General features: G+C 38.7%; 1 protein-coding gene across 1 annotated transcript in view; it reads right to left on the minus strand.

Moving 5' to 3' along the window:
* Nmdar2 (glutamate ionotropic receptor NMDA type subunit 2) overlaps nt 1-27,568 on the minus strand; it is a 390,479-nt gene that overhangs the window by 60,837 nt on the left and 302,074 nt on the right. The window contains exons 6-8 of the mRNA XM_076314368.1: nt 26,139-26,325; nt 24,333-24,471; nt 130-359 (exon numbers count right to left, since the gene is read on the minus strand). Of these exons, the coding sequence (XP_076170483.1) occupies nt 130-359; nt 24,333-24,471; nt 26,139-26,325 (556 nt within the window). The remainder of the gene's footprint in view (nt 1-129; nt 360-24,332; nt 24,472-26,138; nt 26,326-27,568) is intronic.

The following is a 27,568-nucleotide window of genomic DNA, read 5'->3' on the forward strand; positions in this document are numbered from 1 at the left end:
GAAGAGAAAAATAGGGATTGTTCCAAAGCGTTAGTTTCGCAAAACTGTCCATTTAACCAAAACAAGATGTCTTGGGACCCCAATGTACGTTCGATATACGATAAAGGTTGCACAATTTTTTCGACTTACTCGACCATGTCGGACTCCTTAGCCACTCGGCAGTGAACACCACGATCTACCAGACATTTCCCGCTCACAGGGTCTGGAGGCGCGAGATTGATGTAGGGTGGCTCTTCCAAGAAAGTTATTTTCAAATAAAACTTCTCTGGCACCCCTTGAGGAGGCGTATGGGTGTTTCCCGGCCAGACAATGTCCTTGATGTCAAGACCCTCCTTCTCCCAGGATTTCCAGACGCCGATCTGTTAACACAAATGGAAAAGAAGGATCGATGAATTGTACAAAAGTGTAGTTTATTTTCCCCGGTGAGTGACTTATAACTTGTACGCTATTCTTCCTTAGAAAATTTTCTAAAACCTCAGATCCATGAAGCACTCGATCGGGAAACCCGTAAAAACACGTTCTTGCAAAACTTATCGGGGTAAGTTTCATAGAATTTTCCTGCATTGTTAAGATGCACCGAACCAACTTGAATTTAGTACGTTCAAGTATCGATCAATTTGTACGTCGATGCTATGGAAAAATAAAATATCGTGGAAAGTCTAGAATGAAATGTGAAAAATGTATCGTGCTATTTGCAAATTTATTGTTCAATTGGCATAGCAATTGTTTAAAATTTCCACGGAGTTCCCGATGTAGCGTGTACTTTTTTCTCCCAAAGAATTCTTTATCTTCTGTATAGACTGATTCACGATCGTGTACATGATCCAATTTTGAAAATAGTTAAATTAAATTCAATTTGTTAAAAACAGGATACGAGAGTATTATATCAGTTAAATGCAGAGAAAATGTAGATTCGATGCAAATGAGATTGACTTTGTAGCGCGTTCCGGTTGGACGTATTTTTTATAAGAAACAAGTGTATGCAAGTAATGAGAAAAGCACGGTCGAAATGACTTTTCTGGAGTTTGATAGTATGAAAATTGCTTTCGACTCGTTTTTTTTCTTTTACCTTCACACGGAAAGTTAAACTCTTAACGCTAAGAAAAGGTTTGTACTTTTCTCCTTAGAAAAAGCACGAAGAAACGCGTAAAATGTAAGCGAAAAGAGAGCCTGTGTTACTTTGAAAAAATGTTGTTACCCTGCGCGCGTTACAAAAATTTCCTAGTATTATTTATTAAACCGGAGATTCCGTTTGTATAACCTTCAGTTTCGTTATCCTAGACGTTTAAAGAATTCTAATATTTCTAGGTAATTTCCTGTTATAACGTGATAAAAGTTCGTCGTATTTCTAAAGTGAATCTACTCGTTGAAAGATTTATTAATCCATTCGGCAGGGTTGATCATTAATGCAAATATTCGTCGACGATAATGAAACTTTAGATCTGGAAGGAGTACTTATTTCATTCAACGCGTTTCCTTAATACTTTGAATCATTTAACGTTGATAAACGAAGACACCTTAAAGGGTATACACTCGTGACTCGCGCTACTTCGCTATTAATACGTTTTATCGCCTGAAAATACGGGTAAAGTGCAATTAATGGCTCCGGGTCGCAGAGGTTCAAAATCCTTTCCTGATTTAATTAGGAAGTTACATTTGAAGCTACCCCATTCTGTTGCACCATATCCTCCGTTGCATATTAATTCCATTACCCGAAAATACGGTCAGCCGTGGTCGCTGTTCATCGCGAACGTTTTGTTATAATTTATTACCATTTTCCTTGATATTCTGCGAACGTGTGTAGGCAATTTGTCTCGTTTAACTTCCCTTAAAACGTTAACGAATAGCTTGTACCGGAAATGCGAAAAGATAAAGACGATCTGCACATTCCAATATCGCGGTCTCCCTTCCGGACAGAATAATTTCCTCGTATCGTAATCCAATACGTAAATAAATGAATGTATTGGGAGATGCAGAAATAATTCACCAGAAGATTCATTTTGCTTGTGAATCGTTAAAAATGAACTCCACTAATTAAGGTCGTGCAAGCACTATCGTATTTTTGTTTCAACGACGTTCGAACAAGAACAGTAATATTATTTTCGACCTTAAACGATCGTCATTGGACACTTATTTTTTTTTATAATTGAAACAGAAACGAGTATGCAAAAATAATAGCACGCGCTGAATCAAATTAGACTCGTATTGAATGGAAGGTATTGGACTCGTTACGTAAAAAGAAAACAAATATTCAAAGATGATTTTGAAAGGTTGAAATCTTTCACAGTATTAATATTCTTGTTCTTGTTCAATCGACGAATAAAAGAATACAAAAATGCACGATCGTACAAATAATCGCCGATACGAAATTAAGTAAATCTATACTTTCTGCGATTAATCGTGTCGAATAAGTGTTTGAGTATTTCGTGTAGGTACTGTTTCCACGAAAGAAGCCCTTATCTGCAACAGCACGAGCGGAGTATCCTCGAATAACGAAATCCGAACGGATTAGAACCGGACGAATGATCCGCCATGCTTTTACCGATATCAATGATCCGAATTTCCGCACACTTTATTTCACAGCGTTTCGTACCTCTTCGAACAATCGTACCTCTTCTAAATCCTTCTGCGAAAGGAGCCCGTGAAAACGTCATGCATCACGAAGGAACAGTCCTGTGCGAAACGGTCGAATTTTTCCAACCAAGTTTTTCCCTCCCGGACACAGCGGAGAAAATTGCGAGCGTTTGAAGCGAAAAGGGAGGATCGCTGCAACTTCATCGGCGTTTCGAATATCTAATAAGAGACGAGAACCAGAGAGAGAGAGAGAGAGAAAGAGAGAAAGAGACTCTTTCGCTCGTGTACGATCGGTCGACATTCGAATATTGGATACAGGTACAGGTCGAATGTGTCGCGATGAAAATTCATTCTCGCGGCCTCGGGTCGCCTCTCGTTGATGTCGTCGTCGTCGTTTGACGACAAATCGCAATTTTTCATTCTATCTCTGACACGAAGAAAACAAAGAGAGACGGGGAACGAGCGACAGCAATTTTTCGCGTAAAATTTTGATTAAGCTCGACGTAGCCTTTGCCAGCAGAGCTGGAGACACACGGCTCACTGTTATTAAAAACAGAGACACGATAGTCGGGATTTATTAGAAGACGCGATGAATTTTCCTCTCTCGACAACTGGTATCTACCCTGTGTAATTATATGGGGATAACGACGGGGCTAATTCGAAGCTAACACGTACAAATACTTAATGTCCCGAACAAAAATTCTTTTATGAGATTATATCGAGTACCGTAGAAAACTTTGTCGTTTTTCTCGTATCTCTTTTTCCGTGATACTATATCTGGCATGTAGTTGATACGTACGGAAGTGAAAATTCTTTGGTGTACGAATTTAAACTCGGTCGAAAAGCAACAGAAACAGACAGAAGTAAGTATTTAAGGAAGATACTGTTGCATGTAAATAATACGAAGGAAAGCATCTCTTGTAATCAAGGAAACATACAAACTTCTTTAAGCGACTATTTTACAAATGAAACGATTCAATTTTACAAGAGTATATAGTAACAGACGACAGGCACCTTGCAAGCGGTGCACGACTACGAGTAACCTTCTCGAAGAGCCCTAACACACCCTTTTGAATCCGTAGGACTCTATACATTCTATTTCGGGTCGATAGTACGATGCAACAGAGACAACAATCTCGGATGCATGAATTTTTCTAATCTCGAATTGTCTTGGGAATTTCGGAGCGTCAGAGTGTCTCGGAATTTCTGATAGGTTGCAAGGAAGGTTAGGAGGCCGAGGACCTTGTGTTACCCAAGATCGTCCAAGGATACAAGAATCCCTGGTGAGCCGAATCAATCGGCACGTACGTGCTCGGAATGATCTGTCTAGTGTTGCACTTGCTCTTAGGCTATCGATATCGTATCTTACAGGTGCACGGTTATTTGTACGTAATTTCATGGAATCAGAATTTTTAGAAATCGCGCAATTGCAGAAATCGTGCAAACTCGTTCGTAGCTACCAATATTGTAGTATCGAAATTTTCGGTTCCCATTCGAATAAGATATCTTTTGTCCTGCGTGTGAACGGATACTACTTTAAGGCAAACATTTCGGCGCCAGTCTGTCGCTGGGTTTTCCATGGGCAGGAGCGACCCTTTGCGGAGATCGTGCAAGAGGGCAAAGTGTAATAATGCATGAAAACGAATGGAAATGCGTCTAGTCCGGAGAAAATATAGATTATTTGAAAAAGATGAGCAATCGAGATGGGTGATCGGATGCATGGAGTGAGAAAGATTAACAATTAGAACGAAAGAGAATGAATGCGTGTATAGGGTGCGAATGAAATATGTTTGGAGAAGTAGCAGTTGTAAAGACACGTGTAGAGAACACGTAACAGTTGCAAAGAAGACGCAGTAGCTGCAAAAATGCGTACAAAGACAGTAACGACACGTGTCGAAGGTACCGAGACGATTAGTTTAGTTTTGTACGGAAATTCCTGGTATATACGATTAATCTCCAGATAAATAAGTGTACTTTTGGTAGATAGAGAAGAACTATCTCACCGAAACGCAATATTGCGTACTGTCCCGCAATATTGTTACCACGAAGTATGGTCGCGTTTCCAAGGACCATTAGTTTTACATTCAGAGCGACTGAGGTATTCGGTATCGATTCATAGCGTCTAGAGTTATACGTGTCGCGTCCCATGAGTCTCTGGCTCGTCGATGCGGATCCGTGACGTCCTACGAGTCACGATTGACGCGCCGTTTCAAATTTACGAAGAGACTTGCTCGAATCTCGCAGCCAACGAGATTAATGGAAATAATGTTACACGGAACGACATCGACTCTGTAGAAATACCCAATACTTGTAAGTAATGTTTCCTGTCAGGTGGATTACCCAGCCAGCGAGGAAACGGTGAGACCCGACGGTGCAGCGAGTCATTCGCGTTGCTCGCTGATGATTAATGCTGTCGGCTGCCATTACAAGTTTCGTCCTGACGCTTCGCCCGGGGTTCGCGAATACGTTCTGCGACGGTTAGAATTACCAAGAATTATTACTATGTCTTTTCTAACGCCAGAGTTGACGGATGTGTCGCTACGATGCTATCCGTGTTATTCGAATCGTGTAACCCATTCGTAACCGCGACGAATGACTCTGTTGGAAATGTATCGTTTTCTTGGTGAAAGCAAGACGAGAATTCGACCATCGAAGAGACCTCAAATTGGAAGAGGAATTCTTCGGAACCTTCGAGGACGTATTCAACGACTCGAGATTAAATCTGTTCTCAAGTATCACGGAAAACGATATAAACTGTAACATCGTTTCGATAGCTGTACCGCGAGACGTCGTAATAGCCAGGATTCGAGAAAGAATTTTGACATTTGTAATCTAAATTCAATGTGTACATTTTGGATCGCTAAAATAATTGATAAGAGACTCGCAGTAAGTAACGAAATAGAAGAAAGCATAATAATTGCGTGAATATTTAAAAGTCATAAAAAGTGACATAAAACGTAACACAAAACGAAAGACTTATCGGTCTCGGTGCGAAAACGAAAATGCTTCTCGTGTCAGAGCCACTTGGTAAGTAAACCAAATCTTATCTCATACTCGTACATTCCTTACAATCTTGAATCCAAGTTGTTAAGGGAGTAGATTTTCGCAATAATGTTGAATGTACAATTTCGTAGAAAATAACAATCTCATCGTCGAACGTCTAAACGTCGAAAGAAATCGTAAACTTTCGTACCGCGTTCCACGTAATAAACATTCTTCCCGTTCGAATTAATAATTTCACACGTTCTACTTGGCACGGGATATTACAAACTCCCCAACTCGGTAGAATTCCCCTCTGAAACTACGTTCTTGCGCGATCGTGCATTGTACGTTATACGCTAATGTAATTTCGTTGTAACCTTTATAGCGGGACATTAATTAATTATTCAACGCTGTTGTAATTACCGTTTCCTAGCGATTCATTGGTGAAGTAGATACAGGGGCCGAGAACAAAGACGTGTAATGTAATTTTTCTCTCCGAACATCGTTTCGTGAATTTCGCTCGAGGAACACGATCTAATGAAAGAAAAATTAATGACCCGCCCCTTAATCATGATCTTCGTTATCGTAGGAGCGGCCTCAACGAATCGGGTTGCATGTAAATACGAGCTGCTTTATCCCGGTATCGGAACTCGCGGGAGATCCGCGAGCGTGAATAATTAGCCCGATCAATTTTCAGGGTCCATTAAGGGCGGATATTATGGAAACGTAGGGGGATACGACCGTGTAGCAACGATGCCTATTCTCCTCTGACGTCCTCTCAGAAATCTGGGGATGAACGAGAACTTTTCATACAAATTGGACGGTTTGTTCACAATGAACGAAAGAAGTTCTCTCGTGGATCGGAAAGTTGAGAAAGAGTTACGTTCACGTATCATCGAAAATGCCTGAACTTGTGCACACACTGTCCGAGTACGTTCAACAAGAAAACACTAGACCCTCTACTTATTTTGCTTATCATCTTCCACTTTGACTGTTTTTGCGGTGAATGTAGATTCACCTTCGATAAAGTTGTATCAGTTGCACCGTTTCGGTAATACAGTGTTCTCAAACATCTCCCGTATCATGGTTTTTCTATCGTTTAAACGTTATCGTTACTACCTCCGTTAATACCGTGTTCATTCGCTGCATGGAACTTGGGAACTTCCATACATTGCGCGTTCTCGTTAGCAAGCCGCCGTTAATCACGATCCATTAGCAGTCATACACTGGGAGGTGGTATTATAGCTCGTTAGGTAGTTTATGACTTGACTAGACACTGCGGTGTATTCTCCGCTACCCTCCTGGAAAGTTCTCCCGCTTCTGTAGACAATTCGAGGTGCTCGTTGCCTCAATTATACGCGACGCGTTGATTGCGACAAGACGACGAGGCAAACCTTAACTTTCGAAAGAAATCGATTTCGTCGATCGTTTTCGCGATATCGGGATCGATCGGATCCATCCTTGGATAACACCGTTCGGTAACCGAGCTTATTCAATTTATAACGAGTTGCAAACGAGCGCACGATGTTTCTTGACTGCACCGTAAACTTGTTTTCGTTTGATTCCGGATCAGAATTTAACAACGATTCACCTAACTCCGGATTTAGTTTCGGTTCACTTTGGTTCAGTCGACGCGGAACAGAAATTTGTTACCTTTGGTTCGCCTCAAAGTGGTTTCTGTGCAATTTTTGTTTGCTCGTTCGTTGTTGTTTCTTTTCGCTTACTTCGCTCGTAGTTGTCAGTTCGGTCGCTTTAAAGATAGGTATTTTTTGGTTCGGTCGTTTAAACGAATCTAATCGATTACACTTGTTGCAACGTCGATAGCCACGGAATGCTTTTTTAAGGCACACGTAAACGACCGACATCGACAACGTCAGATACGAATTTCAAATCAGCTTTTTGTTATTCTTCCGTGGTGGTTCTGGCTATGGACGCTCGATAACAGCATCGGCGTTGTTTGTACGTATAACTCTCTCATAGGAATTCATTTTTCCGCTCGTGCAATCGCACTTGAGCGACTTCGACGAGCTTCGAGGTATCAAAATGTGTACAATTGTTCAGTATTCTATTTTATCCATATTCAATCTAACCGAGTTAATTTGTGCGCGACCATTAATCGGTAAACACATCGTCGCAACGCTTCGTTCGCGTAAATAATGTTTCTTCCGTATTTTACGAACCTCTGCAATGTTCTGGTCACTCCACGAAGCTTTCCAATATTTTCTCTACTTTATCGTTTCTTCCGCTACTTTCGGCATCATTGATGCTACACCACTTTCACTTCGAATTCTAACCGATCGACGATATCACTACACGAACCTTTACAATTCTTCGGAACATGTTTACCGAATTTTTAAAATTTTTTACAATCTCATCTCTTGCGCGTACAGCTGCTTCGTAGTTGCTCGAAAAGTTCAATCCCTCTGTATAGATTAGTATCCGAAACTTACCGCGTAAGAAACGATCGAATCGTCGATATTCTCCGCACGGTTTTATACGTTTAATGTGTACTCGAGAAATTCCACGCGAAAGCTTAATTTCATCCTGTTTACCCATGATTTCACGTTCTTTCTCTGTAACTACAGTTCCAGAGTCGAACTCCGTGTCATAAAACGCCGCTCGGGGACCAGATCCATCCCGCCGAGTCAGTCTTCCGGGAAGTTCCTGCGGAAGTTTTGCAGATTAGGGACAATGTACTCTCCAGAGCGTTCCTAGAACGATTATGAGGGACATTGCCGCGATTGGAGCACTGCCAAATGTCGCAAGTTGCTTCGACGGCTGCCGGAAGCACTCCACTAAATACTTAACGACGCGAACAGCGTTGGAAGCCCTGTCTAGCCTTTGCCTACAGGCTTGTTTGACGATCCGATTGTCACCGAAGCTGCGATTACTATGATTATTTCAAGTGTCTACAGTTTCCACTGTGATTTTCGTATCAATCCAAACTGTTTGGATAGCTGTCTAGGAGAATACCCCGATATCCCCTAGAGAGCTATCCACCGTGAGTTCGACTTGAAAGTTTCTTTCTTTTCGCTCCTGCGAGTGCGCGAGGTAACCTCGATAAAAATGTTACGTATTATTCGGCTCTGTGGGACGACGGGGGAGATTTGAGTCGATTATTCGTTAACGTTTCTAATAGTTTAACGATAGAAAGTAATGGAATCTGAAGTAAAGTTTACGTATGAACAAATATGAGAAAATAATCGGTATAATTTAGGAACGATCGAACGAAATAAAATTGACGATATATTCTCAACAACAGCGCGTGACTAATTAAATTGTAACACCGTGTCCAGTCGTAAGAAGCGAAAGAGAAGAAATATAGCTAAAGTCTTTGTAATAAAATATAATGTATGTAAATTGTGGAACGGGGTAGAATTAAAATGGGGGGAGGCGTCTGTAACGTAAACGAATCTTTGAGTTCAATTTTATTGTTAAACTTCTTTGTTTATTCCCTCTGTCAGCAGTGTCGAAATTGGCTGAATTCAACGAGATTGCGATTTTCTTCGAGATTCCGCGGTCTCGTAATCAAGAAATTTTAGAAAGATTTATTCCAGGTTCTTAATTTAGTCGGTCCAGTTTGAGAGCAAAGTTGGGAAGTGAAGGAACTTTAACTCTCAGTCGGATATTACGGTCGTAATAATTTCAAATTTTCCTTCTTTCCCGAAGTCTCTTCGTTTCGATTAGCTTTGCTGACTTTATAACGACGAGAATTATAATTCTACTCGTTGTAAATAGCCACTCGTGTGATCGGTCACTGCTACGCGACGTAAACTCGTAAAGCATTTAGATTCGATGCGACAAAATCTGGCAAAACTGACGAAAACTAGCGATTGGACTTTCATCGGACGCGTTTCAAAGAAATCTCGAATGCCTTTGAAGGTGCCAATACTCTCGAGCGAGTGCACGTGTCTTTGGACTCGAGTGAACTATTATATCCAGACTGGTGAACATTCTTTCGTGTACTATCGTTGACAACGATGTATTCGACTTCGCGTAAGACCTCCCGTTTGCTTTGAACCTACAATGGTACAAAGAAACAGTACGTTTCGTTTTATTTAAACGTCTCTGTCTACGGAGATGTTATTCGAAAGTTTTATTTACAATGAAACAAAGTGTGACGTTTCTTTGTAGCTTCACGAGAGACAGGAAGGCAGGTCTCGCGACAGTCAGTAATTGTAAAATTGACGACCTTCGAATGACTGGAACGTCTCTATCCAGAGAGAAGTTATACGAAAGTTTTATTTACAATGAAACCAAGTGTGACGTTTCTTTGTAGCTTCACGAGAGACAGGAAGCCAGGTCTCGCGAGAGTCAATCATTGTAAAATTGACGACCTTCGAATGACTGGAACGTCTCTATCCAGAGAGAAGTTATACGAAAGTTTTATTTACAATGAAACCAAGTGTGACGTTTCTTTGTAGCTTCACGAGAGACAGGAAGGCAGGTCTCGCGAGAGTCAATCATTGTAAAATTGACGACCTTCGAATGACTGGAACGTCTCTATCCAGAAAGAAGCTACGCGATATTCTTCGTGTTTTTTACACGAGCCACAATTTGGCATCCGTTCGCTGTAGCAAATATATTGCTCCCGGAATGGTGGAGATTCATTTTTACGTCGATGAATCGTATCACGAGCGTCGAAATCTAACGGTCAAGCGGTAACATCTGTTTGCACCAGCGCAATGCGAACAATTTCCTTAATTAGCTGACGATCCATGTACACGTCACCCCACGCACTTGGAATTATGTGTCTGCGTTCTAGCCATACTGGATCTGGGCACACGTGTGCGTGTACCTATCGCTAATAGAGGCACATAGCGGGACTGGTATCGAGGTCCTTTACGTGCCCACAAGAATGCCAACCGGAACTGTTAATATCGGCATCACGCTGCCAGCTCGATCCGTTTTCAATCGGTGATTAATTGTCAGCTAATCCGTAGCCGATTACTATTTTCTACCTGATCTGCACATCGAGTCGATAAAGAAGTTTTACGGTCTCTACGATAATCGCTCTTTATATTTGTTTACGATTTCGAATCGTTAATTATCGATGGAGAAAAAAAGTTCTAACTTGCGAATATCTCTTTCCGTTCGTGGATATTCTACAGCAAGTTCAGTGTTCGATTTCTGTGGTTTGTATTGTGGAAATTAAATAAAATAGTAGTAGAAAATATTGTAGAATTAAATTGTAGTACAAATTTAAAATGAAAGTTAAACATCGAATAAAAAGTGATTTACATGTAAGTTAGAATTGTTTGTGCTTACTTACATAAAAGACATTGTATATATTAATACACGCATCGGTAGATAAGCAAATGTCAAATAATAGTAGCCTATTGAGTACACCGATCCGAGAAGAAGAATTCTTTTTTCAAATTGTAATCGGTTTTCCTCCTTTTGGACTCTGTAACGTTTAATTTCAAAGCTTCTCGAAAATTATCCGAACAGAATTTTGATCACGATTGGAGGTAGAAAGAATATTACGTGTAAATTTAAAACGATGTTCACCGAATTCTTCGATCGAGAGACCTTTGAATTCATCGTGCTTGTATATTTTTAGTATTGGAATATTCCACGACTTGAACGACAGCTGTAGGTGTAATTGTCACGGAGCAATCTCGAGTAAGTTTGCAGAAAACAATCCATTGTTAGGCGTAGCTTGCTTACTTCTGACGCTTGATTATTCGTTTAAACAGTTGCCTCGCGATACCAATTAATATTCCACTTCCTATCGACAGTTGTTTACGATCCTTTGTTTCGTCAACTTGGGAATTGGAAGTCCGCGAGAGACACTCTGTCTACGTCTTAATTGGATTTCCTTCCCGTGACGATTCCCTTCGCGCGTTCGCGAACTTTCCCCACACCTTGCTTGTTACGAGGTAAATAACACGATACGCAGCATTTCCACGTTATTGTTTGTTACAATTTCAACATCTTCTACTACAAGAAAAACCGAATTTTTAAGTATTCTTGAACTCCATTGATATACAATCTGTCACGAATATGAACGATACATTGCGAGAAACAATTGGATCGTTTGTTCAGAGATAAGAATGCTTTGAAATTTAAAAGCTTCGACGGGTTGTGTAAATTAAATATCCAACAAAGACATTATTATATCAAACAGAATGTATTTTCTTCGTTTATAATGCACGTTTCGCTTATTCTTCAATTCTTTCTTGTAATATAAGGTTTCTCGAAGAATGTAAAATATAAAGATCCCTATAAAGAACTCGGAAAATAAACACGAATAATGCAATATCATTTTCCTAATTTTTACAAAAAATTATTTAATTACCTCGTGGGTAATTATTACAATAGTTTTTCTTTACGGATTATATATCGTTAAAAAGCATTGTACAATCGCAGGTGTATAGGTCACAGCTGGCCGCTTCGAGCACTAAATTTCAATTTCCTCGTGAATTTGTGAAATAAAATGCTGATCTGCGGTCACATTCCCAGCCGAATGCCAGAATCGAAAGTGGGCCGTAACGTGGAAAATTAAAACTCGTTTCGATTAAATCGAAACTGTTTCGCGAAGCGACTGCTAAGCTCGAAGCTGCAAAAAATTGCGAGATAACAGTAATGACGAGGCTTAATCGCAGATTTCACGCTTAAGAGCGTCGTTGAAGGAACAGCTTCGAAACGACGGTTCCTGAAACGCGAGAGAATGTAAATTCGAACAGGTGGAACGGTAAATCTGTTCGCGAAAAGTAACTTTGTGGAATAAAGTGTTTGTAAATTAATAGAGAAGAGAATTAATATTTAACGTTATCCCGAAGAAAGTAAGATCTTAAAGGATTTCGAATACTATTTTCTGTAATTTTTGCAAGTTAAATACATGGAAGTTTCGATCAAAAATTTATACAGCTACCAGCAGTATTGCCACGAGACGGTATTAAGTAAGACAATATTATTAATATATTTCTGATTAAGCAGACGCAGGAGGTACCAAGAAAGTCTCACGTCGGTATAGAAACTATTTCCATTTTTCTCGCTTAAATTTAAGTACATTCGAAACTCATTTACGAGAGTGTCGTTAGGTATTCTCGACATTGATGCTGCTACAATAATTGGAATATCGTTAAATTTGATGTACAGGCCGATTACATATACCGATTAAATCCACCGAGTATCATTAAAACACGATTGACGTCTGACAAAACTTCCTAAAAATAAGTCACTCTCGTAGGTCGATCGAACATTGTTTGTCCACTCTTAAAACCGGAAATTGCGTTCGGTTGGGTTCGCGTTGTTTCACGGGAAACAATTCACGTTATCCAGCGCTTGTTTCTGTCAAAATGATGTGGAGATTTTTCCATCGAAATTAAGCTAAAATCTCAAAGGTATTGTGTCGCGCGATATTACTCCGTGTCTATATACATCCGATGTTAGTTTTGATTGACAATTTCATGCATGTTTCGTTCATAAAGTGTGGAAATAAAAATTTTAGACGATTCGTAAGTATTTAGTATTTAGAAAGTATAGACGATTCATGACCACGAGCAGTGATACGAAGTATTGTAACGACTTTTGTTTATTTTTTCCAAGAAGTTTTCCAGTGTGTTATTCGATAGCTCAGAAAATCATCTTGGTTTATCTAATTGAATATTGTTCGTACAAGACACACTGTTTGCATTGGGTTTCGAACAACCCCAAACATCGATGGAATCTAGAACAACGGACAACAATCAGTCGTCCCTCTTCAACCGCAATATCTCCACGGAACAATTACAGTAAATAAATCGACCGAGAATCGGACGGGACAATTGGAGCTTCGGTTGGAAAAACAATTTTCTCCTACTCCCATGGTCCCTTTTCTGATCTCGCTGACGCCATGCAGGACCAATCTTCGTTTATGTCGAGTTTCGTTATATACCCGATCGCGATTCGTCCCCACGGTCGTTGACGAAACCGCAAGGAACGATTACACGAACTATTCGGTTGTAACATATGTCTATTCTTCTCGCTGGAAATAAATAGGCTTCTACTCTTGACTGCAACTTCATCGATCGAAGCAATTCGTAGGAGTGTTCGTATGTATTGTCTGTCTGACAAGAGCGTGTATGACAAAACATTTTCCTGTTAGTTAGGAAATTTCCACTCAAGCAGATATTTCGACCATTTCTCGAAGATGTTTCGTACAGAAATGCTCAGTTATCGTCCATCTTTGGCCAGAGAATTAAATATTTTACCACGAGTATCGCACACGCATCACGTTACGAAGCAGTGTTTTTACGTTCGTATCCGAAGGGACCGAAAATGTCGTACTCAGCGACCGCTAAGCACTCGAAAAAGTCAGAAACATTTGTTAGTAAATGGGTGAAACGATATTTGGAGGTAAAAAACGTGGATGACATGCCAGATCGTAACACTACACGAAAGACGTTGAGAACAGAAACACTGATACTACGGAAAATCGAGAAAAATCCCGGTCTATCTTTACTCGGTGGGAAAGTAATTTTATGTAAAAAAGGTCTGAGTATATCATGCCAAACCATAAAAAGACATTTATTGGCCAATAATGAAATTTCATGTTAAAAAAAAAACTGCTACTGTAGGACAAATATTTCGAAAAAAGAATCGTTCGAGTAGAAGCAAATTTGAAAAAATTATTCACATAAAATTTGTTGCGAAATTAGGACAATGTCATTTCTTCCGACGAGCGTCTACTTCGAATTACATTTCGATACTCTGCTTTGTTTGAATCGAGTTTCTTTTTATATGTTGATACGAAAACTATTGTTCCTTACTCGAATACTATTTAATTCTAGAAAAAGCTAGGTTTTACCGATTCCGAGCCACGTTTGATCACATTATGCGACTACAATAAGTATGAACAGAACACCTATTCAACAAGTGAAAAATATTCAGTCAATGTCACTTGCTAAATAAATAAATATCGTTTAAATTGTATCATATTTGATCTCACTTTAATCGGCAAGATCTTACAAATATGTCGGTAAACGTTTCATGACCAAAAAGTCAAAAATTAAAAGAATGCGATCGTATTAATGTTACAAGCGATCGAGTAACTTTTAAACTTCTTCCGCTGCCTCGACTCTCGATCTCTCTTTTCTTCCTTTTTCCGTGCCTTTTTATGAACGTCGCTGCCGTTGAAATGCTGATAGAGATATAGAGTTTCGTGGACGGTCCTTTATAAATATGAATTTTGATCCTGAGCCTTTTTCACGTTTATCGAGAAAAAAAATGTGTCGTTATCCATGCTCGAGTGTACTCGAGTGCCGTAGTATTATGTATCACGAAGCATTAAAGTATTCGAATAATGGGCATTTTGATACGGGGTCTTTACTGGATATTCATCGGTTATGTAAGTCTTTAGAAGCTGACCGCGGCTATCATTTCACACAGTTATCGAGGAGTCATAAATACTGTGTCGTTATCCATGCTCGAGTACCATAGTATTATTTACCGCGAAACATTAAAGTATTCGAATAGTGAGCATTCCGGGAGTCTTTACTGGATATTCATCGGTTATCTAAGTCTTTAGAAGCTGACCGCGGCTATCATTTCACACAGTTATCGAGGAGTCATAAATACTGTGTCGTTATCCATGCTCGAGTACCATAGTATTATTTACCGCGAAACATTAAAGTATTCGAATAGTGAGCATTCCGATACGGGAGTCTTTACTGGATATTCATCGGTTATCTAAGTCTTTAGAAGCTGACCGCGGCTAACATTTCACACAGTTATCGATGAGTCATAAATACTGTGTCGTTATCCATGCTCGAATACCGTAGTATTATCTACCATGAAGCATTAAAATTATCGGATACAGGAATCTGTACTGGATATTCATCGGTTATGTAAGTCTTTAGTAGTTGACCGCGGTTATCATTTCTCGCGGTTATCGATGAGTCATAAATACTGTGTCGTTATCCATGCTCGAGTACCGTAGTATTATTTACCGCGAAACATTTAAGTATTCGAATAGTGAGCATTCGGATACGGGAGTCTTTACTGGATATTCATCGGTTATGAAAGTCTTTAGAAGCTGACCACGTCTACAATTTCTAGTGGTTATCGATGAGTCATAAATACTGAATTGTTATCCATGCTCGAGTACCGTAGTATTATGTACCATAAAGCATTAAAATATTCGAATAATGAGCATTCCGATACGAGAATGTTTACTGGATATCCATCGATTAATGAAAGTCTTTAGAAGCTGACCACGGTTATCATTTCTCGCGGTTATCGGGGAGTCATAAACACTGTGTCGTTATCCATGCTCGAGTACCGTAGTATTATGTACCATAAAGCATTAAAATATTCGAATAATGAGCATTCCTATACGAGAATGTTTACTGGATATCCATGGATTAATAAAAGTCTTTAGAAGCTGACCACGGTTATCATTTCTCGCGGTTATCGGGGAGTCATAAACACTGCGTCGTTATCCATGCTCGAGTACCGTAGTATTATGTACCATAAAGCATTAAAATATTCGAATAGCGAGCATTCCGATACGAGAGTCCGTTACGAAAGTCTTTGGAAACTGACCGCGGCTAGAATTTCACGCGATTATCGAGGAGTCATAAATACTGTATCGTTATACATGCTCGAGTATACTCGAGTGTCGTAGTGTTATCTATCATGGAGCCTCAAAATATTCGAATAATGGGCATTCCGATACAGGAGTCTCTATTGGATATCCATCGGTTATGAAAGTCTTTAGCAGCTGACCGCGGCTACCATTTCACGCGGTTATCGAGGAATCATAAATAGCTCGACGATGAAGCAGCGGGAAATTCCATTCCAGATTTAATTAGCCGTGTCTTATCCGACGTTACTGAAAATGCCGCTCGCTGTCGCGAATTTTCCATACTCCCCTGGCTAAACGGCGAGCCTGTCGAACGTCGAGCGGAATAAAATGTCGATTTCTGAACCGTCCACTGTTGATTGGAAATCGACGGACGATGAAATTGGAAGTCGAAAGCTGCTCGGCGAATATCCAGTGAACGCGAATAACCGCGCTCGATGCGAGCGGTTTAGGGACGCGAATGGGACGCTATTAATTAGAACGATTAAGGGTTGACTGCGATTCGGTTCGTCGATTATTGACAATCGGGTCGACGAACGTCGTGGCCGATAATAGACAAATACACGCGCCCCATTGAAACGTACGTACGTAACTACGAGGCTGAATTAAACGCGGGAAGATAACGAAAAAAGTTCCCGCGAACGTTTATCGTGTTTCACCTTGTCCGTGAGTTACGGCCATTTTTCTGTAATACGTATCGTGGAATTTTCTCGTTACGAACTCAACCGGCTTAAGTGATTCCATTCAGCAGCGGACCATCAACGCTTTCGTAATATTTTCTGAATCGCTTCGGTTTATATTCTGCAGATAAGAGCACCACGCGTTTAACCGGTAACTGGAGCACCTAAAAAGAGCATTACGCGTAAGGTGCACCTGGGTCCACGGGACCCGGTTACAATTTTGTTTTTTCTTTCCAAGCGCCGGGCCACGGATAATAATCTCCGGTACGATACCTCCGGTATATCGTTATTAAAATAAAAATACCTGTGTCATCCTGTTCCATTCTCTTAAGGGAGTTACGCGATGAAAATTAAATAAATATTAAGTTACAAGAGATGTGACGTATATAATATTAAATAATATTAAGTTACACAACAATAAATAATATTAAGTAACAAAAGTTCTCGATAAACGTTCAACAGTTTCTACGTGTCCCTCTCTCGTTACGCAATGAAAATCAAATAAATATTAAGTTACAAGAAATGTGACGTATATAATATTAAATAACATTAAGTTACACGACAATAAATAGTATTAAGTTACAAAAGTTTTCGATAAACGTTCAACAGTTTCTACGTGTCCTCCTCTCGTTACGCAATGAAAATCAAATAAATATTAAGTTACAAGAGATGTAACGTATATAATATTAAATAACATTAAGTTACACGACAATAAATAGTATTAAGTTACAAAAGTTTTCGATAAACGTTCAACAGTTTCTACGTGTCCTCCTCTCGTTACGCAATGAAAATCAAATAAAGATTAAGTTACAAAAGGTAGGTGTGTTCGATAAATGTTTAACAGTTTCTGTGTATCCCCTTTTCCTCGTTTCCTGAATGAAACTTGGTTCAGTGACTCCTTAAAATAGTAGTTCTAAGGAAAAATAGCACTATTTGAAATTATTGTTTCTTACTACTCAAATGTCTGCAAGTGTCAATTATCGTGTACAATAAAGGTCTAGCTTTTTACATTGGTCGTACTCGTATGGAATTGAATAATATTTATATCCAAATGTCACTGTAAAACGAAAGGTTAAATGAATGATAAAATTGAAAAAATTATAACAACGTCTCTAACATCACCGTTCGTATCATCGACGTTACGTATTGGAGTTAACAAGTTCCTCGATTGGAATCGTTATCCAAATTCAAACGACTTTCGTTGTATCTATTGTACAAAGATTCTCGGTTGTCGTTCGACACGGTGTCACGCTGTAGTTATCGCAGACGGTTAATTCAAGTACGTTGTTATTCACCAATAGGTCGTTTCGTCCACAAGACTTGCGTTCCGCAGAAATTAGATTCCCAAGGCTGTCGATGGCAATCAAGCGCTCTCGACGCTCGTTTCTCTAATTCTATTATATTTATCATTTTCTGCGTGACTTGATCTCCACTCAGTCAAGGGTTCCCTTCGTGCCATTTAATTATTTCTTTCAGCGAAGCGGAAACACGTGCCCACTGTTGCGGAAGAAATACCTTTGGCAACGCATTACCATGGTTACATTCGGCGAGCGGCAATATAATTAAAGATCGTTTTCACCTACGAGTTCCAGTGAAAATCGTCAGCGAAGCAAATGAATCGAAGGAAGCAATTAGAATCGCGATTGCCGACTTAAGAGTGAAACTGAAAGGTGTTTCCAATTGGTGGAACAACCCGAAGGAAGCTTTTTCTCGCCTTTTTTTACATAATTCAATTCGAACCGGTGGCGCGGTTATCAACGCTCTTGATTTGCTTCGAACGTACGTAATTCTCGACGTTTAACTAAACGAGCGAATTAAAGCTTTTGTAAATTGCAATCTTAATTCCGTAACTCTCACACTTGTGTACGATGTATTTGATAAATTTTCGATAGTTGTCGATAATTCATTCAACGTTACTTTATCTTGGAAAATTTACTTCGAAATATTAAAATTTCCTAATTTATTTGAAGAATAACGACAATTTCCACGGTATTTTCGGGAAAGTTTCTATACAATATTTCGAGTTCGTTAGAAGAATGTAGATTCAGCGATCAAAGTTTGAAAAAGTTATTTCACTATAGGTTGCGATTTCTTATCGCGTAAACTAATAGCTGATAGCATTGTTATCGAGAATACGCGAGTTCTAGGCGAAAAGATGAATTATTCTCGCACTGTGATGACCCAGACGTATTCTTTTTAGCTCGTTGCTACGGTTAGTCGATTCTACAGGGTCAAAGGTGCCTCGTAGAACATGGAAAGACGAAACACAGAGCTTTAAATATTCAGAGTAGAATCGAACAAAGTCAAACATCAAGAACGATGACTTCGCGGTAGAAAGTGTAAGGCGAAAGGTAAACTACTGCTGAACATCTTTCACGGAATCTCCATCAAAGTTGCGTAACTTAATATTGTCGTTAGAACTTACGGCTAAGTTTTAAAATGGTGGTAAAAAATATTCGAAACACGAAGGTGGAATCGTATTATCGAGGAAAGTTAGAAAGCTGCATAAACAGGGAAGTTATCAGCAGCTACAAGGCGAAACAACTTTAATGGAGCAACGTTCGTAAAGAATTTGACAATTAGTCGTTTAACGAAGTTTCGGTAGCGAAAATGCAGCATCGGAAACTATTGCACGCGGATCGATTGAATATTACGTAATTTAAAAAAGATACGATACGAAAGCAATAATTCTAGAAATGATTGTAAGAAAATTGTTTAAACTGTAAGGTTCGAATTCTCAACGAAATTCTGCATCGATACGGGGACTAAATTCAAACAATCTCCAATTTCGTATTGCATGTGCCAAAATATTGGTTCGAGCCGTTATTGAAAATCACGAAAACTGATCACCGATGTGTAATCATGTCGTGTAGTTAAATATTTAACATAAACTCATAACTCTTCGTTGAGTAACGGTTGCGACCGTATCTCAATATCGTTCAGCTGCATAAAAACTGTTGTTCCAATTATCGAGCATGAAAAGTTTCGATAGAAACAAATATCGCTGAAAGTTGTTTCTGGCGCGTCTTTAATTCAATTCCTATCGAGGTTTTCAATGGCGGTAGGAAATAAATTTCAATAGTGTTCGTAAAAGTTATTCAGCTAATTATTGGTTCGGACAAGTTTCAATGACGAGGAACTACGAATATCGATCGTTTGGTATTCCCAATGCATTTACTAATTTGACGTTCAATTAACGCCCATCGTTGTGTCGATTAAACATACAAACGAACACTCGAATTCTACGAACGTGATCAAACTATGGCAACTTTGGACAGGTGACGCGTCCATGAAATGTCGAATTCACAGGGAAATTTTAACCGTTTTCGTGACGGAAGCATTTGCCGAGCAACTTACAAACGTTGGAAATTATAACGAGGCTGCCGCGTTAATTTTCGCGCACCTGAACGCGCACTCTGAAAGGAATTTGGCGAACGACTAGGAAGCTGGTTCAATTTCACCGCAATTACACCAACCTGACTCGTAAGTCCGCGTCTAAATGCCAGACACGCTCCCGCAAGCGGTGGTCACTCGCTTCCCGTTAGTCTTTTCAGCTTGAACCGGTCAAAAGCAAAATCAATCGACCGTATACAAACAAAGTCGATTCTCGAGCATTTTGAATTTCGATACGCAAATCACGATATAATGTAATTCTTGTAAAAATTTGTAATAGTTAAATTTATAATCGTTTCATTTTCATTGGAACGAAATCGAAGCTTCAATACTTTAACTATCAATGCCTGAATCACGACACGAATGTAATTCTTGTACAAATTTATAATAGTAAACTTAATTTTCATTGGAACGAAATCGAAGCTTTAATACTTTAACTATCAATGCGCGAATCATAACACGAATATAATTGTTGTACGACTTCGTACTAGTAAACTTAATTTTCATTGGAACGAAATCGAAGCTTTAATATTTTAACTTATTACAATACGCGAATCATCACCAATGCAATTATTGTAAAAATTTATAATAGTAAATTTAATTTTTATTGGAATCGTATGCTTTTTTCAACCCTTTTCAGTAACGAACACTTTTGTTCGTTTAACATTCAAAACTGTTTAAAATTATTATGAATAAAGCTTGCGATACAATATAAAATTCAATAATAATGGAAGTTGTACCGAAACTGTTTGTTATAAAAAAAGTTTTTTGTTCGAAAGGATCGAAATATAAAAAAAAAAATAAATATTGCTCACAGTATGAAGAAATATAGTAAAGTGTATGTATTATGTGCGATAGTTAAATATGAAAAGAATATATTACATCATTTTTCATAGTACATTTTATGTTCACTTATAAAAGTAACTTGTGTAATCACATATTATTACTCGGTAAATTCTTTTTCATTTACCGATGTAACTACATTTTTCAGAATATAAATATAAAATATTCTTACCGTCCTATTCTTTTTTATAGATATTAATCAATTTCGATACGTTTACATTGTAAATTGCTTGTGTAAGTTACGGAAATGAAACCGAACATGGTTGGAAAACCCTTGAATAAAAACGAAGCTTGACACGAATTTTTATCATTTTTTTCACGATCGTTCCAATTGTTACATTAACGTAGCAAGGCATCAACGATATTTACATGATATTCATAGTCCTACCAATTGCGTAGGATAGATCGCGACGTGGCAGAAATGTTGGTTTCTTTTCAAATTGTCTCACGATTGTGTCAAAAATTCAGGTCACATTTCTCTATTCGAATTACCAAACACGTCGTGTATTTTCGCTTCGCGCGAATCGCGATATTTCTGTGACGCGCGATTCCACGTATCTCCGCGGACATCGCTACCTCGTTTTTAAAGATATCCCATTTCTCGCGAATCCCGGATCCAAAGGATCGTTTTTTTTTTCTTTTTTTTTATACAGGAACACAAAATGACTCGGTGTGCGAGTTTCGAGCTCCTGGTGCCAAGTTTAACGAGGTCGTGCCTCTCGTCTTTAATCAAATACTATTCGCACGTGTCGAAAGGTAATATTCTCGGCGCGCTGGTCTCGTGACATTTTTGTAATGACTCTTCGTTTCGTTCGCGAACGGGAAATGTTTTCCGCGGCGTATCGACCATGAGCAATTGGGTCAGTCGCGATTAAAGATGTCCATTTTATCGCGATAAACGCAGACATCCGTGGATTATCCTGGCGCGAATGCAACGCCACAACCGCAGAAATCTGTTCTTGCAGCCACCGTTGGCTCCATTGTTCGTTCTTCTCGCAGCCTTCGATTTTGTTGTGCTTTCCGTGCTTTTCATCTCTCCGTTTCATCGCACGGCTGGTTCTTTCTCGTCGTGGATCGAAAGGAATACTCGTGATTTTACACGATACGCCACGGTTTAAGAAATTCTAACGACAATGAGATAATAATACGACTCGATCGGACGAGGGACGATGAAACGATCGTAAAAGTCGAAAGCTTCGAGGACCGCGAGCAAGAATATATTTTTAATAATATTCCTAGGTACCTCTTTGGAAATAGTTTAGAAACGGTATCTGACTTAGGAAGAAATATTTCGTAGTTATTGTACCGAGAGAGGTTCCACAGAAACACTAGCATCGATTTCTATTACTTTCTCAACAGTCAGTGACCGATTATCTGCGAAATTTTCGAACGTATGAGAAGACTTATTCAATAACGAATAATATTTAACATTAGGAACAATGATTGTTCCTTGTTTCGTCTTTTTGTTCCCTTTTTCCATTTATTCGATAAGTATTATGTTCGATGAGTCGAAAATAAAGAAATAACGACTGCAGCATTTCTCGGTTACTACAATAGAATTATCGTGCACGAACAGATACAATGTAACCTCAACGTGTGTGTGCACAAGGGACAAGATGTAACTGAAAGTACTGTTGTAAAACCTAACCTTAATGTATGTTATTTGCGATGGGAGGTGTCTGGTTTTTGCACAAGATTTGCGACACGACGAATAAGGTACCTCTGTGCACTTAACTTCTTTTCATCAAAGAATAGAGGTAGCTGGTTCTTGCACCAGACTCACCAAATGAAATGCTATATTTTCTATGTCATAGGATAATAGCCAATCTTGGGAGGAAATCGACGAATCACGATACCTCCGAATGTCGACCGGGGTCATAAATTTAGAACGATAAATCGGGTAGATCGTTGACTCGCTCCAAAAAGTGGAAGTGTCATTTTTATTATGTCAGTTTCTACGTGTGAATGGGGTGAACTTTCCTTTCATCGGTGTGTTATAAAATCAGCCATTTCTCAAGCACCATAGCGAGGTGAAGGTGGTATGCTAATACCACTTTGCATTATTAAGATTGAAATATTATGCGAACTAATACATTTTCGACACGAATGGATTAATGTAGAAAAATACGTTAAAATTTTCTACAGAAATAATACCTTTCTGTAGGGAATAAAGAGCTGGATCCATTGATGCATTAAAATTTTATAATTCCATTTAAGAAATCGCATGTCAACTTCATGCGACTTCTACGCGTTCACGTACAGAAAAACTAATTACAGCGGATTATGGTCAATTACTCAATTTCTGTCCGAACCATTTTACACAGTGGATAGTTTACGAATAATTCGTATTCATAGTCGCATTTAAAATCGGACTCCCTGTATACAGTTACCTATTTCTATTTTTCTTAATATTTATTCGAACTTCTTAGATGATACGATAATATCATCGATCAACTTTCTGTACATTATTGCACAAATTTTGTACCGTACTTTCTCTCAAGAGGACCACAATAAAATATTTCTAACATTCTATAATTATTCATGATGCTTTTGAGAGAATACAATTTACACATTTAGTCAGGTAATGTACATACTGCCGCCGTAATTATAACGTACACTGTATACGGATACAATACAATACTTGATGTATACTTCATAAGCTGAAATGAACCTAAACCGAGGTTTCAATTGCCCAATAAATAAAAAAAAAGAATTATTCACGATTAAGAACCGCGCCTGGTGTTTCTCTCTGAACTCTATCACGAGCCTGAAGAAATTCAAAATCTTTTGTAATCTGTTCCGTTGGTTGAAAAATGCAGAGAACCACCGTGTTGGTAAATTAAATATTATTCGACGTGTTTCAACGCTTTTCAACGGTTGTCCGTTCGCGAATATATCGAAACGTTTCGATAGTTTGTTAACGAACGCGTTGTTATTCGTTCGAAATCACGAAATTTCCTTTTCGCTCTGTCCCGTATCATCCGTCGTACTTGCGCGCACAATTGGGTAAATCTGATATTTTCAGACCTAAATCCCCTGTTAGCCCACATTCAGTTGACGTATCCGGATCTCTGACTTTAGGCATGCACATTATACTTTATGCTGATCTGTGCGAACGCGCAGCATATTTGGCCGCCTCGTTCGAGTATCGAGGGTTTTCACGTCGACGTTAGTGATTTCTCCACGAAAATCGCAAATCGCGCCAACATAGAAACGCGTTTCGCGCGAAGTAAAAAAAAAAAAAAAAATAAAGAGGCAAAGTAGAAAACACGTGCAACGTTTGCGCTCACCTCCTCCCAAACGAGTTGCTTGCTCACGCCTGGACGAAGATTCATGATCTTCAATTCGGCCGCTTTCAGAACACCGTCTTGAGTGAACTCCACGTTCGGTTTACCTTGATCACCTTCCACCGACACGTTTTTCAAGTACCTGCCCACAAAGAGGAAACGCAATTGGTGTTTTGTCGATACTAAGCGGAGAAATATCAGAAAATTCTCACGGATGAAAGAGGATTCGAGACTTTTCATCGGGAAAGACGATGTTCAAGCAAGGAACGAATAATTAATCGAAACTTTTATGAAAGCAATGCTCGTACGCGGGACGGACTAACTCGACCCATTTTTTTTTATAATCAGTGGACGAATCGAAGAATTTCTTTTATCACGGACATGATACGACTTCGAAGGACCTTCAAGGTGTGATTTAATTTTTAATTTTTCTTTTATTTATGTTTTCAACTTTTTTACACCAAATCCTGTAATTTTGTTTGACGCTTTGGTTAGTAGATATCGAGCTGAATCTAATGGGCTCAGAAATGGATACTTTTTTATGTACAAAAATTATAAGGTTGTGCGTAATGGAAGTGAAAGTAATCTTGAAAATTTATGCAAAGAAGACATACGGAAAGTCAAAAGTCATCGCCTTGAAGTTACTTCAAAATTGTTATTAGCTGTAATAAAAAAAAATTTGATTCGTCCAGTGGTTACGAAAAAGATTGGGTCAATCAAGTTAAGTGAACCAACCTGTATTTTCGAAATACATTTTCTGTAGACTTTTTCGACTTTATTATTCATAAGAAGTTAAAAATTGTGTTTCACGTTGCAGTTGGTTAAACCACATAATTTATTATATTACCTGGTCTTGTGGATGTATTATGGAAATATTTCAACCTTTTGAATACAACACAGTCGTTTCATCGACACGCGCGTAATGAATATTAACGGGGAAAAGCAGGGTAATTAACCTGGAGTTTGGAACGAGAACGAATAAGTAGATGAAACGTCAAATTATAATATTTTTGATAATTGCTATTGCTGTAAAATGTGATTCAACTAATATAGTCAACTATGTTGTACGCAACGATCGAATCGACAAAAATTTAAATAACAAAGTTTATGATCAACTTATTAAAATACGAGTAAAAGGTTTCAAAATTCAAAGAGGATTTGTGCTTTATTTACTATTTTCATTTGTGTTTGAAGAAGGTCGAGACGAATAATAAAGTAAAATATAAATTTGATCACGTGCGAGACTATTCGCCCTTTAAAAATGTAATTCTTTCGTGATAAAAATTTAGTTCAAAATGTAATATTTCGTATCTGCGAACTATTTAATACAGAATTTTTCAGAGAATTTTCCGCGTAATTGTGAACGTACATTATAAAAAACGTAACTGAAAATCGTTAACACGGAAAGAGCTTTTCTAAATTTCTAGTCAACGTTTCTCTATTGTACGTAGATAAACATTACCGTGTACATGGTTCTCGTTAGCGATGTATAAACTGACCAAGTAATTATACTTGTAATATGAAAACATCAAACTCTAGATTTTGTATTTCACACGAATTAAACAGTGGCTATATCCCAGTAAAAGCAATTATACCGATAATGATATTAAACAATTCTGATATCGATTCGTTGAATTATCGTACACAGTGTTACCAATAACGTAGGTTACAAACTTCTAGAATTGTCCAAAAACTTGATTTCTTTGCATACTCAAAAACTGATAGACCAACGAACAGTGAGAACACGAAGCTGCTTAATAATGATTCCGTGGATTGGACGATACGTTCGATCGAAGGAAGGATAATTACTTGAAAAACAGGTCTCCGGTGTTCCAGCGAGATTCTCCGAAGCTTTCTTCGCAGCTGAGTTGAGTATTCAGACTGAGGTTCTCGTTATTCTGATCGTTCAAAAAATCCTCGACGCCATACGCGTAAACTTTGACCGCGGTGGTGATCTCGCTCACAAGGCTCTCGGTGCTCGTGTCGAAATGTACACCTGAAAAGAGAGTTAACGTAATGAAAATAAAGCTTCGAGAATAAAGACAGATGTAGGAGCGAAATGGAAACGCGTTTCAATTAGAAATAAATTCAAGCTGCACGGCCACAGCGTCGAAGGACACAGAAAACTGACACAAAGGACGCCAGCTGACAGACAAGGCCGAGTCGAGTGACTTTAATTAAATTCCTTTTGAAACAATTCACCATCCTCGAGTGTTTAGTAGAATTGAAAAACACGCGCCTGAACGAAAGTGTAAATCGACAGCGGCGCAGGCGTTCAATTCACGGCCTGTAAATAATTCAGTGAAAACGCGTTTCTCTTTTTCCTTCGCCGATGGTGCTGAACAGTTTGTTAAATATCTACGAATAGCCGATGGTAAACTCTAATGCAAATAGTGCGAGCTAAAAGCAAAGTTACGGTGACTTATCGTTGCACGGGTAAGGAATAACATCGTTGAAAGGGTTTAAATTATTTAACAACGTCGGAACATTGAGATTCTTGGATAGATCCGTACCACGTTAGCTCCAGACGAGCCAAAGACACTAAATAAATTATTCTTCGCGGCTAGATTTTTATTTCAATATCTTTTTCGATCGGTTACCTACGAGTAGAGACGGACGACATTTTGTTCGAACGATAAGCAACGAAATGAAATAACCTGCAATGATTCTTTCTTCGGCGTTCATTCGGTCGAATTTTTATATATAATTTTTATTCGTCCATCGTGAAATATAATTTCTTTCCATAATTAACGTTTCAATTTTTATTCAACGAGTCGCGTATTTTCTGTTCATTGTTCGAAATTTTGCTCATCTCTATCTTCGAATATACGCGTTTCTTTTTTCGAATAAAAATTCTCCAGGAAACCTTTATCGGATTCCAGACGAGCACAAGTCCGGTTAAACGTCAGGTTTAAAATTTCTGATAGTGCTTCAGTCGGATTTGGAGTAACTCCCTTTAAGCAAAGATGAACAGGTAAACAAAGATAAACTCTGCGTAACCATTTACTTGAAACGTTTATTCGATCGACAATTATTTATACAATGCGAGATATAATCCGATTGTGTAATTCAGATTGTAATTTTTATCGAACAAACAACGCATCGAGTTGTTCGTCTCTTATCGGTTGTTCGAAATTTGTATCCAGATAGGCATCGTGCCCGTTTTTGGTTTTGAAACACTAACATTGGAAAAAAACTCTCGAAATTACCAAAGTCCTCGACATTTTGAATCAAACGCA

Source organism: Ptiloglossa arizonensis, chromosome 6, assembly GCF_051014685.1.
Source record: "Ptiloglossa arizonensis isolate GNS036 chromosome 6, iyPtiAriz1_principal, whole genome shotgun sequence".
In the NCBI taxonomy this organism is placed as follows: Eukaryota; Metazoa; Arthropoda; class Insecta; order Hymenoptera; family Colletidae; genus Ptiloglossa; species Ptiloglossa arizonensis.